This window comes from Aquila chrysaetos (assembly GCF_900496995.4).
Source record: "Aquila chrysaetos chrysaetos chromosome W unlocalized genomic scaffold, bAquChr1.4 W_unloc_1, whole genome shotgun sequence".
Taxonomy (NCBI): Eukaryota; Metazoa; Chordata; class Aves; order Accipitriformes; family Accipitridae; genus Aquila; species Aquila chrysaetos.
Window position 1 is genome coordinate 2,495,215 of NW_024470321.1, and position 15,355 is coordinate 2,510,569.

General features: G+C 42.3%; 1 protein-coding gene across 4 annotated transcripts in view; it reads left to right on the plus strand.

Annotated features, from left to right (window-relative positions):
• Positions 1-15,355, plus strand: part of LOC121232868 (importin-11-like) — a 168,165-nt gene that overhangs the window by 115,615 nt on the left and 37,195 nt on the right. For all 4 annotated transcript variants that reach the window (XM_041121351.1, XM_041121354.1, XM_041121353.1 and 1 more), the window contains 2 exons: positions 83-204; positions 15,229-15,324. In XM_041121351.1, coding sequence (XP_040977285.1) covers positions 83-204; positions 15,229-15,324 — 218 coding nt within the window. The remainder of the gene's footprint in view (positions 1-82; positions 205-15,228; positions 15,325-15,355) is intronic.

Here is a 15,355-nt window from a genome sequence, read left to right on the forward strand (position 1 = left end):
GGTAGAAAAATTAAAATAAGTTATTTTTTTGATATGCTGAAATGCTCATAAATGAAGAGGAATGTTTTGTTTCCCATTACAGTTGGATCAAATTCTTGGTAACATGATTGAAATGTGGGTTGATCGGATGGATAACATCACTCAGCCAGAAAGAAGAAAACTTTCTGCTTTGGCATTGCTTTCATTTCTGCCATCATTGAATAGGTGAGCAAATTTAAAATGCCTTAAATAAGAATACTGCAAAGGCCCTTAAGATGGTTTTTAAGGTCTTTCACAAATCTACAGATAAATATTCAAGTATAAGTAGTTTTGTCTCTTTTTTCACCAAAAGAAACTTAAAAAGATAGAATTTTCATGCTATATTATATTAACTTTTTATTTGGCTTCATAGCAATATAGCAAACTGTCTTCTATTTCATGGAAAACGTCATTTAGTAAAAGTGAGGAAACAGCACTGTGTATTTTATTGCCTGTTCTCATGTTAATATTGAACTAGCTGCTTTTCTCATCTGTGATTAAGTAGTTGCTTTAGTTGGCTTGTTAGTATTTTGGTGTCCCTTTCAGGGGACAATGTTTATTCAGTCTTCTTTCATGTTGCAGGTAGATCTTGAACTTTCATCCTGTTTTTTTCCCTTTATGACATTAAGTGGAAGAGTCGCTGTGAAAAACTGTGAAAACAGTTTTTGCACTGTAGAGTTCTTACAGCAAGCAGTTTATACTATTGTCCTTTCTCTAGCCACTGTCATTGGTGGAGAAACACACAAAAGGAAAGTTTTAATGAAAATGCTGAATAGTGTTACACTAACTTTTAAATTGTCACTACTAGAATTCATGTATAACACGTTAGGTCAGAGTTCAGTCCATACTTACCTTCAGATTATTCTTGTCTGCTTTGAAAGTCAGGAAGACAATATTGCATGAGTTTACATTTAGTCTGCTGGATATACTTAAAGGTCTTAAGTATTTTCTAATGGTAATTTAGATGTTACTTACAAATCCTAAAGCTATGTTAGTATTTGTAAAGCTGTAGAATATGTAGTCACTACCAAAAAAATCAGGGAACTCTACATATAACTTAAAGAGGTTTCATTGCTTTTAATGTGCACAGAAGCTTTCCTTTTTTTGTCCCAGATCATCAGGACAAATATCTAGCCAAAGGTGAACCAAGCAGCTGCTTTATGAGAAAGCTTTTCTTTTTTTCAGTAAATATAACAATGTTATATTACCTATGAGTATATTCAAAAGGTTCTTAAAGAAGCGTTATCTAAAATTTAAGGTGTGGAACTACATGTCTGTCTTCCTGTGAAGTTTCTTTTAAAGAGAGGAAGGAAAAAAGAACTTGCTTTAAATAATTGTGCTATTTTGAACTACCTTCTGCTGCTCCAAAATTCCTGCTGCAAGAATCAATTATTTCTGACAGTCCTTAACACAATAAAACCTTCTGCAAATGACAGCTTTATCTTTCAGATACTCAAATCATTTAAGAAAGCTTCTTCTCAAATAAAAAAGCATCTCTTTAGTGGGCATATTTATGTAAAAGCTACGAAAATTTTACTATACAACCGATAGACTGCCAGGGCCAAACATACCTTCTGACAGAATGTGTGAAATTGATTCTGTCAAGTGATTGTTCCTTCTACTAGTGAATAACGTGAGTCACTCTGGTTTTGCCATTTCATGGAGATAATATTACATGTGTTTGCTGCATTTCATATCTGAAACTTGTGTTAAAAATAAAATTTTTCAAAAGTAGGCTTCTTGTGCAAGTCAATTTGCAGAGTTTAAGCAAAAATATTTTAAACAATACAGTATTCAAACAAAATATTTTGATTCATATAAACAACTTTCTCAAGAAAAGCTAAGTAATTTTTCCTGTTGGAGTACCTCTCTAACCAGATTCCTGATTAGATATTCCTTCAGATATCCAATGCCAGTTCAAGATTTCTCAGCTGCAGAGACAGAACAGAATTTTGTCTCCCAAGGATGGCAGTGAGACAGGCTCACTCGGGAAGGCCAAGCGTGCAGCTATTCCTGCTGCAAAGTGGGGTTCCACCCTTAGCTTGCTCCTGTACAATGGTCAGGGATGGTACCAGTAGCAAGCTCAGGTTTTCAGGGTTCTGCTATAAGGAAAACAGGCATCTGCGCTGCATCTATCACTTCCTGAGGATTTTGCTCTTTTTGTCAGTTGCTTCCTCTAGCCTATAGCTAGAGCTGTCCCAGAGAGCATCAAGTTATTTTAGAGAGGAAAGGGAGGGAATAGATAAAAGTATTGGGGGAAAAAATGAAGATAACGTGTATTCTAATTCTTCCCTCAGAGTTGCTTTATGGATAAAATGTTGGGGAAAATATTAAGGGGTGACATTTTTATTCTCCCTCTAAACTGTATAGTATTATTTCATTGTTTTTAGATACTTTTCTAGTTAGTGGTTGTGTTTACAACTGTACATATGTGGACTCGTGACTTTCTGCTTTTTAGGTGAAGCTAAAGCTTCCATCATTATTCAGTTAAAACCAGTATGGCAAACAAAAAATAATCCTATTATTTCAAATATAGGTCCTTTGATAACATCACAAGTGAAGGACTTTAGAGCAGATAAGATGGGAATCGCTGCAGTGCAGTTGTAGTTCACAGTGGTTCTGAGGCTAATTAGTTGAACTAAGCAGGTTATAAAGTGACAGTTTTATTAGCCAAACTATAGCTTTCTTGTGTAGGCAAAATCACCCAGAGTTATATGCAATGACGTCTTCAGTAGCAGCAATAGCTTTGCATTTTATCATTGTCGCGGTTTAACCCCAGCTGGCAACTAAGCACCACAGAGCCGTTCACTCACTCCCCCCCCCCCCCCAGTGGGATGGGGGAGAATCGGAAGGGTAAAGTGAGAAAACTCGTGGGTTGAAATAAAAACAGTTTAATAATTAAAAAAACAAAAAAACCCAAAAGAAATAATAATAATAATATAATAATAATAGTAATAGTAGTTGTAGTAAGAAAAAGAGGGGAAAGAAAAAAAAACCAAAGAGAGAAAAATAAAACCCAGGACAGACAAGTGATGAAAATGAAAACAGTTGTTCACCACCAACCTACCGATGCCCAGTCAGTCGTTGAACAGCGGCCCCCCTGCCAACCTCCCTCCTAGTTTTATTGCTGAGCATGACATCATATGGTATGGGATATCCCTTTGGTCAGTTGGGGTCAGCTGTCCCAGCTGTGTCCCCTCCTAACTTCCTGTGCACCCCCAGCCTACTCGCTGGCAGGGCAGTGCAAGAAGCAGAAAAGGCCTTGACTCTGTGTAAGCACTGCTCAGCAATAACTAAAACATCCCTGTGTTATCAACACTGTTTCCAGCACAAATCCAAAACATAGCCCCATACTAGCTACTATGAAGAAAATTAACTCTATCCTAGCCAAAACCAGCACAATCATGTATGCATATAGTCCTTCAGTCTTTAATGGTAAGACCAGCTTTTGTCCAGTTACCCAGCCACCTGAGCTGGAAGACAGGGACAGGGAGCAGAATGAAGCCCCCATAACCCAAGGGGAAATGGTTAGTGACCTGCTACACCATTTAGACACACACAAGTCTATGGGGCCGGATGGGATCCACCCAAGGGTACTGAGGGAGCTGGCAGAAGTGCTCACCAAGCCACTTTGAATCATTTATCAGCAGTCCTGGCTAACCGGGGAGGTCCCAGTTGACTGGAAGTTAGCAAATGTGACGCCCATCTACAAGAAGGGCCGGAAGGAGGATCTGAGGAACTACAGGCCTGTCAGTCTGACCTCAATGCTGCGGAAGGTTATAGATCAGCTCATCTTGAGTGCCACCGCACGGCATGTACAGGAAACTAGGTGATTGGGCCCAGTCAGCATGGGTTTATGAAAGGCAGGTCCTGCTTGACTAACCTGATCTCCTTCTATGACAATGTGACCCCGCCTAGTGGATGAGGGAAAGGCTGTGGATGTTGTCTACCTTGACTTCAGCAAGGCCTTTGACACTGTCTCTCATGGCATACTCCTTGAGAAGCTGGCATCTTGTGGCCTGGATAAGTGCACTCTTCACTGGGTGAAAAACTGGCTGGATGGACGAGCCCAGAGGGTTGTGGTGAATGGAGTTAAATCCAGTTGGTGGCCGGTCACAAGTGGTGTTCCCCAGGGCTCAGTATTGGGGCCAGTTCTGTTTAATATCTTTATCAATGATTTGGATGAGGGGATCGAGTGCACCCTCAGCAAGTTTGCAGATGACACCAAGTTGGGAGGGAGGGTTGATCTGCTCGAGGGTAGGAAGGCTCTACAGAGGGATCTGGACAGGCTGGATCGATGGGCCAAGGCCAATCGTATGAAGTTCAACAAGGCCAAGTGCCAGGTCCTGCACTTGGGTCACAACAACCCCATGCAATGCTACAGGCTTGGGGAAGAGTGGCTGGAAAGCTGCCCAGCAGAAAAGGACCTGTGTGTGCTGGTTGACAGTCGGCTGAATATGAGCCAGCAGTGTGCCCAGGTGGCCAAGGCGGCCAACAGCATCCTAGCCTGTATCAGAAATAGTGTGGCCAGCAGGACTAGGGAAGCAATCATCCCCCTGTACTCGGCACTGGTGAGGCCGCACCTCGAATACTGTGTTCAGTTTTGGGGCCCTCACTACAAGAAAGACATTGCAGTGCTGGAACGTGTCCAGAGACGGGTGACAAAGCTGGTGAGGGGCCTGGAGCACAAGTCTTATGAGGAGCGGCTGAGGGAACTGGGGCTGTTCAGTCTGGAGAAAAGGAGGCTCAGGGGAGACCTTATCACCTCAAGTTGCACCAGGGGAGGTTTAGATTGGATATTAGAAAAAATGTCTTCACCAAAAGGGTTGTCAAGCATTGGAAAAGGCTGCCCAGGGAAGTTGTTGAGTCACCATCCCTGTAGGTATTTAAAAGATGTGTAGATGTGGCATTTAGGGAAATGGTTTAGTGGTGGACTTGGTAGTGTTAGGATTATGATTGGACTCAATGATCTTAAGGGTCTTTTCCAACCTAAATGATTCTATGATTCAATCCAGCTATATATTGCGTTAGTCTTTAGAAGTTCATATAAAAAATATATATTTTTTTTAGAAGAACAATAACTGCTTCTTTCCTAGTTAGTGTTAAAGCACCTTTTCATTTAGCTGTAATTTCCTGGTTTTACTTGGGGTTTTCACATAAACTAAATACTACCTAATTATCTGCATTTGCTACCTGAGTCTGGCCACTCAGTGTTAGCACGTTTTGCATCTGACTGATCTACGCATGTGTATTATTTTGCACATTTTGTGCTCTTACTGCCTGCTTGCTACTCATATCTGTTGTTCTGGTTTCAGCTGGGATAGAGTTAATTGTCTTCCTAGTAGCTGGTACAGTGCTATGTTTTGAGTTAGGTATGAGAAGAATGTTGATAACACCTATGTTTTCAGTTGTTACTAAGTAATGTTTAGTCTAAAGTCAAGGATTTTTCAGCTTCTCATGCCCAGCCAGTGAGAAGGCTGGAGGGGCACAAGAAGTTGGGAGGGGACACAGCCAGGGCAAGCTGACCCAAAGTGGCCAACGGGGTATTCCATACCGTGTGACATCATGTTTAGTATATAAACTGGGGGGAGTGGGGCTGGGGGGAATCGCCCCTCAGGGACTAACTGGGTGCCGGTTGGCGGGTGGTGAGCAACTGCATTGTGCATCACTTGTGTATTCCAATCCTTTTATTATTACTGCTGTCATTTTATTAGTGTTATCATTATCATTATTAGTTTCTTCTGTTCTGTTAAACTGCTCTTATCTCAACCCACGAGTTTTACTTTTTTCTTCCCGATTTTCTCCCCCATCCCACTGGGTGTGGGGGAAGTGAGTGGGCGGCTGCATGGTGCTTAGTTGCTTGCTGGGGTTAAACCAGGAGAACACCTTTCTCCTCCTCTGTCATGGTTGGGGAGATCATGGTTCTATGCCCTTCTTACCCTACAGGCATGTAAATTCTCAAGGCAGGGGCAAGTGTCTAAACATAAGTGTTTAGTGTTGTTTTGGGCGTTGTGGGGGTATTCAGCCTGGCCTTCAGCTCATGCTGGGGAAAGGTGCTTTTTTTCTTTTAACTCCAGAGTGATAACTACCAGCCCTTTGCAGTTGTCTTAAATACCCTAGTGTTTCAAATGGCAGGAGGTGACTGTGTTTAAGTAGAGAAATCCTACCCCTACCTTTCTCACCAGTCAGGGAAATTGCTTTTGTGCTGAACTGGGTGCAGACATTTTTCACCCTTTATGGGGAGTCATTCAACTGCTTAGGAGAGTGAAGAAATACTTGTAAGGCTGGACAGAGAAAACAAGAGGGAAGTGTACCATCTTTACAAGCTGCCCTTTGCTCAAGGGTTTGTGTGTAGATTTTGCATAGAATAGTGATGGGAGAAAAATGTGTAAATGTGTTAAGAATAGAAGGCAGTACCCTGATCTCCCTACTCACAGGTGTGGCAACTGAATTAAGCGCTCAAGCTCTCTGTGCAAGATTCCCCTTATTTCACAAAAGGATCAAACTTATATATGTTTCAACAAAGATCTAGAAAGAACTAACGGCATACAGCCAATACTACTAACACAGGAGGGCATATCTGGCTCAGCTGGGATGTTTGCCAGTCCTCAGAACAGTTAAAGATAAAAACACTCCATAGACATACTCGTGACTGTCTTCAGCCACATCTTCCCAGGCCTACACAAGGCCATCCTCCAACCTGACCTTGTAAAACTAGTTCTTCAAAGGCTTGGCAAACATGCAGCACAACATGTTCTAATGGTCACTCTTGAAAATAAATGCCACGTGTTCCGAGCTGCTCCAACATCTCCCCCTTTTTTGTTTAGGAACATCAGATTCACGAGGAAGGCAGCGAGGACTCTAGCTTCGAACCGACGCAAGCCTCGTACTGCTCCTCAGATGATTCTGATTGCTGCAAACACACAAATGATTAATAACCCTTCAATAGCAATACAAATTCAGATATACAGATTTAAACCTTCAAACCATGTTTTTGGATTTAACCATTTAACACTATTAGACAATTCTTTGAAAAACACCTTATTCTGCTAATTTTGTATATTTCCCATTTGATCTTGTAATATCTGTGCAAGATCTTAGATCTCTCCTGCAATATTAGTAGCAAACGCACCTTGCAAATGCGCCTTCAGCTAATTCCAATCACATACACTTTCATTCCTTTGTAAAGGAGTTACACAGAGCCCTTGTTTTTGAAATTCCCAATCACAATGTAATTTCATTCTATTTTGTAATGCACTTTGTCTATCTCTATGTGATGGGTTGACCCTGGCTGGACACCAGGCACCCACCATAGCTATTCTATCACTCCTCTCTCCACAGCTGGACAGGGGAACGGGAAATGAGGTTTGCGGTCAGTTCATCACACGTTATCTCTGTCACTTCATCCTCCTCAGTGGCAGCACTCATCACACTCTTCCCCTGTTCCAGCGTGGGATCTCTCCCACGGGAGACAGTCCTTCATGAGCTTCTCCAGCATGGGTCCTTTCTGCGGCGTGCAGTCCTTCAGGAGCATACAGCTCCAGCATGGGTCCCCCACGGGATCATAGGTCCTCCCAGAAAACCCGCTCCGTGGGCTTCTCTCTCCACAGATCTGCAGGTCCTGCCAGGATCCTGCTCCAGCGCGGGCTTCCCACAGGGTCACAGCCTCCTTCGGGCACCCACCTGCTCTGGTGTGGGGTCCTCCATGGGCTGCAGGTGGATATCTGCTCCACCGTGGACCTCCATGGACTGCAGGGGAACAACCCATCTCACCATGGTCTTCCCCACGGGCTGCAGGGGAATCTCTGCTCAGGCGCCTGGAGCATCTCCTCCCCCTCCTTCTTCACTGACCTTGGTGTCTGCAGGGTTATTTCTCTTACATGTTCTCACTCTTCAGCTGCCGTTTCTGTGTGTTCCGCAACCCCTTTTCTCTTCCCCCTCTCCAGCTGTTTGGGTTTTTTTTCTTTTTTTTTTTTTTCTGTACACAGAGGCGCTACCACTATCACTGATTGGCTCGGCTTTAGCCGGTGGCAGGTCCATCTTAGAGCCAGCCAGCATTGGCTCTGTCAGACACAGGGGAAAACCTCCAGCAGCTCCCACAGAAGCCACCCCTGTAACCCCTGCTACCAAAACCTTGCCACACAAACCCAATACACTCCAAGCCAAATTACCACTGCTTCTAAAGCGTCCAATCATGCTAGTATTGTTGATCAATTTGTACCTGGGTATTCATTTCAGCCGTAACATTTTTTAATACATTAGCTACTGTGTGAGCAGTCTGAACGGATTTCACAAGCGCCGTGGTAGCAATGGCAGCAGTAGCTGCAATAATGATAGCTAATATTATAAAGGCAATTAGCCATCCTATAAATCATTTTGGGTGACTAATTGTCCACTTTAAAAGCCTTGATAATTGACTTAATCCTGATTCCCTTTCTCACGATTTGATCATATTTACAGGGATCCACAATTCAGCATGACATCACATTGGCATGATTACTGTAAGACTTAGTTCAGATATATTCTTATGAGTAAAACAGCTAAAATACCAAGGTTAATTCAGATTAGTTTCAAAAGCATGGTTACGTAAAGCGATATCTACAGATTGAGCTGCTACAAAAACGTAAGGATGTGAAGTACATATCATCACCGAATCTTTGTGATTCTGTGTCAGGTTCAAACTTATACAAGGAATGGTTTTTTTTATATAGTCACCATGGCTTAGGCGCAACACCTTCAGTGGGCCCAATAAAAATGCTGCACCCGAGCCACAGTGACCCCGCAAAGAAAAAAGGATCAGAATTCTTACAATACTAATGCTGGCCACTATTGCCAGGTATGCTAAAAAAGGTATTCTTTGGAGTAGGATACACGTTGCATCATCATGCTAGCTTGTTGCTGCATTCTCTTCAAATCTCCCTATGTGATAGCTTTTTCATTCTCGATGTGCCGCTTCCTCCTCATTCGTTTCTCCTCTTTCAAATTCAGAGTCTTCATCTGCGGGATAGGGTTGTCCGAGTGTTTTCGCCAGCTCATGATATGGCTTCACGTGTTTAGCTGGAATCCACTTGGTTCCTGTGGGAAGAAGAACACAAGCATACCCTCGCCCCCAAGTGATTAGTTCCACAGGTCCATTCCAACCAGGTCCACTAAAAGGATCCTTATACAGTACTTTAGGTCTGTGTGAAATAGAATCAGGAGTTTTAAAATGCCGATCTATCGCTGTGCTGGCCATTAAGTCTGGTGAGCGATTTAAAAAATTCAAAGTAAACATAGCATTATCTAGCTGTTCTTGTGGTGGCATATTCCCCCCTTTTTTGTTTATGCAGCATGGGCTTTAAAGCATGATGCGCACGCTCAATTATTGCTTGTCCAGTAGGTGAATGTGGAATTCCTGTCACATGGGATACCTGCCACTGCTGCAAAAATAATTGAGTAGATTTAGCTACATAACCTGGACCGTTGTCAGTTTTAATGGTTTGCGGAACCCCCATAATTGCAAAGCATCGTGACCAATGTCGTTGTACATCACGTGCCTTTTCTCCAGAATGAGCAGTAGCACAAATATAGGAGGAAAAGGTATCAATAGAAACATGCGCAAATTTCAAGGAGCCAAAGGCAGATACATGTGTAACATCACTTTGCCAAATGGCATTAGAGTGTAAACCACGTGGGTTAACTCCAATGCTCACTGCATCAGAAGAAACTCTTTGACAATCTGGACAAGAACGAATTATATCTTTAGCCTGTGCTTTTGTCAAATTAAACATCTTTTGCAATGCTGCAGCATTTTGGTGAAAAAAGGAATGAGAGGCCACAGCAGAGTGGAATTGCACCGTGTCAACAGTAAAAGAGTCAGCCACGGCATTGCCTTTAGTCAAAGGTCCTGGCAGCACAGTGTGCGACCTAATGTGACAAATAAACAAAGGATAAGCTCTTTTATTTAAAAGAGTTTGCAATTCCAAAAATTTGTTGAATAAGTCTTCATCATTTATCTCCTTTAAGTAAGATCCTGGTAATGGCTGTACAACACGTACGACATATTCTGAATCAGAAACAATATTGAGTGGTTCCGATGGAAATAAAGTTGAAGCGTGTAAAACAGCCTGTAATTCCACACGCTGCGTGGAACCTTGTAACAGAACAACAGATGTGTGCCATACTCCATCATCTAGCCAGGCAACTACACCTCGTCCAGTTTTTCCAGAGCCATCTACAAAAACTGTATGAGCATTAACAATAGGAGTATCTGATACTATCGTCTGTGGTTTGATGTTTAATGTGTGAAGGTTTTGCAGTAACTTACATTTAGGCAGTGAGAAAGAAATTTTGTTCATGAAGTCGGCCAATGCAATTTGCAGTGATTGTGATTGGACAAAAAGGTAATCAAAATCTTGTTTTGAAAAAGGAAGATACAATGTATCGGGATCAAAACCAATGAGACACCGAGTGCGTGACCGTGCTTTTTGTACCACAGTCACAATCATTTCTAAAGGCTGTGTAACAGTTTTCTTTAAAGTGTGAGAGAGAAACACCCATTCCAAATATAAAATTTTCTGAGTGACTTTATCATGTTGCCCTATAATAGCAAAAGGTTGTTTTGGACCTTGTATGACATATACATCAACAGGTAAATTTAAGTCCCTTCTATAGGCCTGTAATGTAGATATCTTTTGTGAAACTAGATTTAACTCTTCCTTGGCAGCTGGAGTTAAGATCCGTGGTGATGTTAAATCAGGATCACCTCTCAGAATGTTAAAGAGATTACTTAATTCCTCCGTGGTTATACCTAACATGGGTCGTACCCAGTTTATTGTTCCTAATAATTTTTGAGCATCGTTCAGAGTTCGTATATCTGTCTGCAACTTTAATGATTGAGGCTGTACTGTTCTTTCTGTAAGAATCCACCCTAAATATTTCCAGGGCGGCATCGTTTGAATTTTTTCTGTAGCAATTTGAAGCCCAAAGGTGTGCAAAGAATTTACAAGATGTCGCACAACACTTTCCAAATACTGTGTTGTTTCTGTTGCAATTAAAATATCATCCATATAATGATATATTATAGCATTTGGAAATGCGTCTCGGCTCGGTTGAATAGCCACAGCAACTACTATCTGACAGATAGTAGGACTATTCATCATGCCCTGAGGTAGCACTGTCCACTGATAACGCTGCATAGGCTCCGCGTTATTTACACTAGGCACTGAAAAGGCAAAATGTGCACAATCATCAGGATGTAAAGGAATCGTGAAGAAGCAGTCTTTTAAATCAATGACTTGTAATTCCCACTCTTTAGGGATCATTGCAGGATTTGGCGTTCCCGGCTGGGTAATCCCCATAGGTTGTAACACTGCATTTATCGCTCATAAATCCTGCAATAATCTCCATTTTCCTGACTTTTTTGGAATAACAAAAATCGGCATGTTCCATGGACTAGTTGAAGTGACAATGTGTCCTTGCTGCAACTGCTCTTGAATTAATTTATGTGCTTGTATCAATTTGTCCCCTTTTAACGGCCACTGATCAACCCAAACAGGCGCAGAGGTTAGCCACATCAGTTTGAGCAGGGGTTTTACATCAGTGACCCTTAGGATAAATTTGAATTGACTGTGGTTAGGGTAATGTGCCATTGTTTCAATAAATCTCTGCCCCACAAATTTACAGATGAGTCAAGTACATAAGGCTGAATCCATGCTTCATGCTTCTCAGGCCCCTTTACTGACAAAAGTTTGGCACTTCGCATGGGCTGTCGAGTGCCTCCTATACCAACAATTGTAGAAAGAGCTATTTGCAATGGCCACGAAGTTGGCCAGTCTTTTTTTGATATTATAGAAACGTCTGCTCCAGTATCTAGCAATCCCGAAAACCATCTACCCTCAATTTGCAATTTCAAAACCGGCTGTTGCTGTGTTATTTCCTGTGACCATAATACAAAAGGTCTCCCGGTGCTACCAAAGCTACCGTCGCCTCGATTATTTTGCATGTTTTGAGGTACCCAACAAGGAAGCAATATTAATTGAGCTATTTTTGTGTTTGCTGGAATTGTACATGGAATTTGCGTTGAAGGTAGCATGATTGTAATTTCCCCATGATAATCTGAATCAATAACTCCAGGGTATACAATTATTCCCTGTGTCATAGCACTAGATCGTCCAATTATTAATCCTAACATGCCATCAGGCAAAGGTCCAAATATTGCAGTCCCCACAATATAAATCCTCTGTTCTTTTATTAAGAGGTCGGCTGCTGTTGCCAAATCCAGCCCAGCACTCCCTGTAGTTGCAGGCTGGAGGTCATAGATGTTTCTTGCGTGCTGCCTGTTTGTGTAGCAGTCCCATTGGTTAGTGGTGCCTCCACTGAATTCCAGACACTGTTGGTTTGCGGGACACCGGGTCTCGTGCCCCTCCTGTAGTTTCCCTGGAAGAGATTACCTTCTTTGTCAAATTTCGATTTGTGTTGATTCGCCCAATGATATCCTTTACTACAATGAGGGCAGAAGTGATTTACAGGTTTATCACATTTGGATTTCTGTTGTTTAGGACATTGCTTAGCCATATGTTCCAATTTTCCACACTCAAAGCATGTCACAGTAACTTGATTAACGTTTAGTTGTCATGACAGTGCAGCAGCTAACATGTTAACTCTATATGTCTCTGTCCTTACTTTTTGACGTATCTTAACATATTCCCCAACGTCAGTAGCTCTTCCTCTAACTGATTTCAGTGCAGCCTGACAGTCAGTATTTGCATTCTCATAAGCCAACTGAAATAATAATGCTTTTGCAGCTTCCGGATTTTCTACCTGCCACATTATCGTGGCTTGAAGGCGATCAATAAAAGATATGTACGGTTCCTGAGAGCCCTGTCGGATAGAGGCAAATGAAGCAACACCTTGTCCAGTTTCGGGTACGCGTTGTAAAGCCATGATTGCAATACGAGCAGCTTGATCGAAAACTTGCTTTGGCAAAGCTGCTTGTGCCTGAGGTGTAATGTAAGGGCCTGTTCCTTGTAACATGTTTTGATCTATAGCTATCCCTGATGACAAGTTCTCCATAATTTGTTCCACTGACAAATCATTGTATTCTAATTGCCATACAGAATACTGAGCAGAAGTCAACACCATTTTCATAAGCAATTTCTAGTCCCAAGGAGTCATAGTATAAGTTCCTCCAATTGTTTCCACTAGTCCCATTGTAAATGAATTGTGTAACCCATTTTCACAAATTGATTTCCGTAATTCTTTTATCATTTCATAAGGTAAACCGTCATGCTGTGGTGGATTATGAGGTTTGTATATAACAGGAAAAGTGAACGTGGTATCTCCTTGCTGTAGAGCTTTTTCTCGACAGCGTTGTATCAAGCTATTTGTATTTTTTCCCAAATCATGAAGTGAATTGTCACATTTAGCATCAAAGTCTGTTAAAGGTGGAGCTGAAGGCACTATAGTTTTTCCTCCACACCGCTGTAAAGCAGGAGCTACAGGATTAGACAGAGGCACAGAGTTAGAGGGATTAGCAGGAGAAGGAGATACAGGCAGTGCAGCAAAGCCAGGTTCCGCGTTAAGTTCTGCAAACCCTGGAGAGGGAGTACCAGGCGACTGGGGTGGGGGGGGTGGGGGACGGCGGCGGCACGGCGGACGCCGAGGCTGCGGGAGGCAGCGGCGGCGAAGCGGGTGCGAAAGCGGCGGGAGGCAGCGGCGGGGGCGGCGGGGACCTGTATGCGGTGATGAGGGTCGGCAACCCCGCGGAGCCCGTGCTGCCCGCCCGCTGCCCGCCTGCCTGCCTGCCTGCCGGCGGGGTGTGTGCATTAACGGTGTTAGTGCAGGCGGTGGTGGAGGTAATGAGGGATATAAATCTGGCTCCTTTTCAGAGTCCACTCTGCCTGATACAAAAGAATTATTATCAGAATCAGAATCCTGATCATTAGCGGCCTGCTTACAGACTGTCTCCTCAAAAGCAGTATCAGGCTGTATTGGTATGATTTTCTCTGCCGGCTGTAAAGGCACCAGCGCAGCATAAATAAATCTCCATGTCACAATTAAATTTTCTGATACACCAAAGGCCAAAGTTTTTTGCGTTTGTAAATATTCCCCGACTCTTTCCCAAACCTTGCTATCAAAAGTTCCCTCTGTGGGAAACCAGTTACAATTATCCTTTACCCATATTAAAAGCAAAGCAATTTGTCCCTCTGTTATTTTATACCCAGAGGCCCATAAAATCTGCTGCAAAACATTTAAGTCGAGCTTATGCTCCTGGGAAACTGATTGCCCCATGCTACCGCAATCTCGCAACTGACCCATTCCGCAGGGGTTGCTGTTACCTATTTTCTTGGTGTCGTGGCCACTTCTTCAAAACTCTCCCCATTAGATTGCATGGTCTCCGCAGTGAAGGGGAATCACCTCTTTTCTTCTCTTGATCATGTCGTTTTCTTCTCTTAATCACATCGTCTTCTTCTCTTGATCACGTTGGGCTCACCATCTGCGGTGACTGAATCAAGCACTCAAGCTCTCTGTGCAAGATTCCCCTTATTTCACAAAAGGATCAAACTTATATATGTTTCAACAAAGATCTAGAAAGAACTAACAGCATACAGCCAATACTACTAACACAGGAGGGCATATCTGACCCAGCTGGGATGTTTGCCAGTCCTCAGAACAGTTAAAGATAAAAACATTCCATAGACATACTCGTGACTGTCTTCAGCCACATCTTCCCAGGCCTACACAAGGCCATCCTCCAACCTGACCTTGTAAAACTAGTTCTTCAAGGCTTGGCAAACATGCAGCACAACACGTTCTAATGGTCACTCTTGAAAATAAATGCCACGTGTTCCGAGCTGCTCCCACAACAGGAGCATGCCTTTCCTGCTCAGTTCTTGAGTACTGTGCTAATGTATTTTTTTCTTTTATTCAATTTGCGATTATTTCTAAGTTTTTAACAGCAGCACATAAGGTTTCATTCTATTAAGGAAAAAACACTTTCAAAGTTAATGTTTCTTGCATATTTCTGAAAACTTTAAGCCATTTTTGTAATTAAAAAAAAATTTTAATTAGCTGCTTGATAGCATGCTCTGCTAAGCAGTAAGCAATGCAATTACTGCTTAGTAAATGTGCTCTACAGTTATTGAGCAAATTTCCTGTTTAGTTCCTTTAGCTAAGTCACTTTCCTGTTCTTTTTCATTGTTATCCAAGATAAATTTTGTTCTTTTCCAGTGTTATCCAAGAGAAATTTTGTGGTATCATCAACATTTCGGTGGAAGGGCTGCATGATGTTATGACTGAAGATACTGAAAGTGGAACATACAAAGAGTAAGTTGGAAATCTAATTAATTTTTGTGTG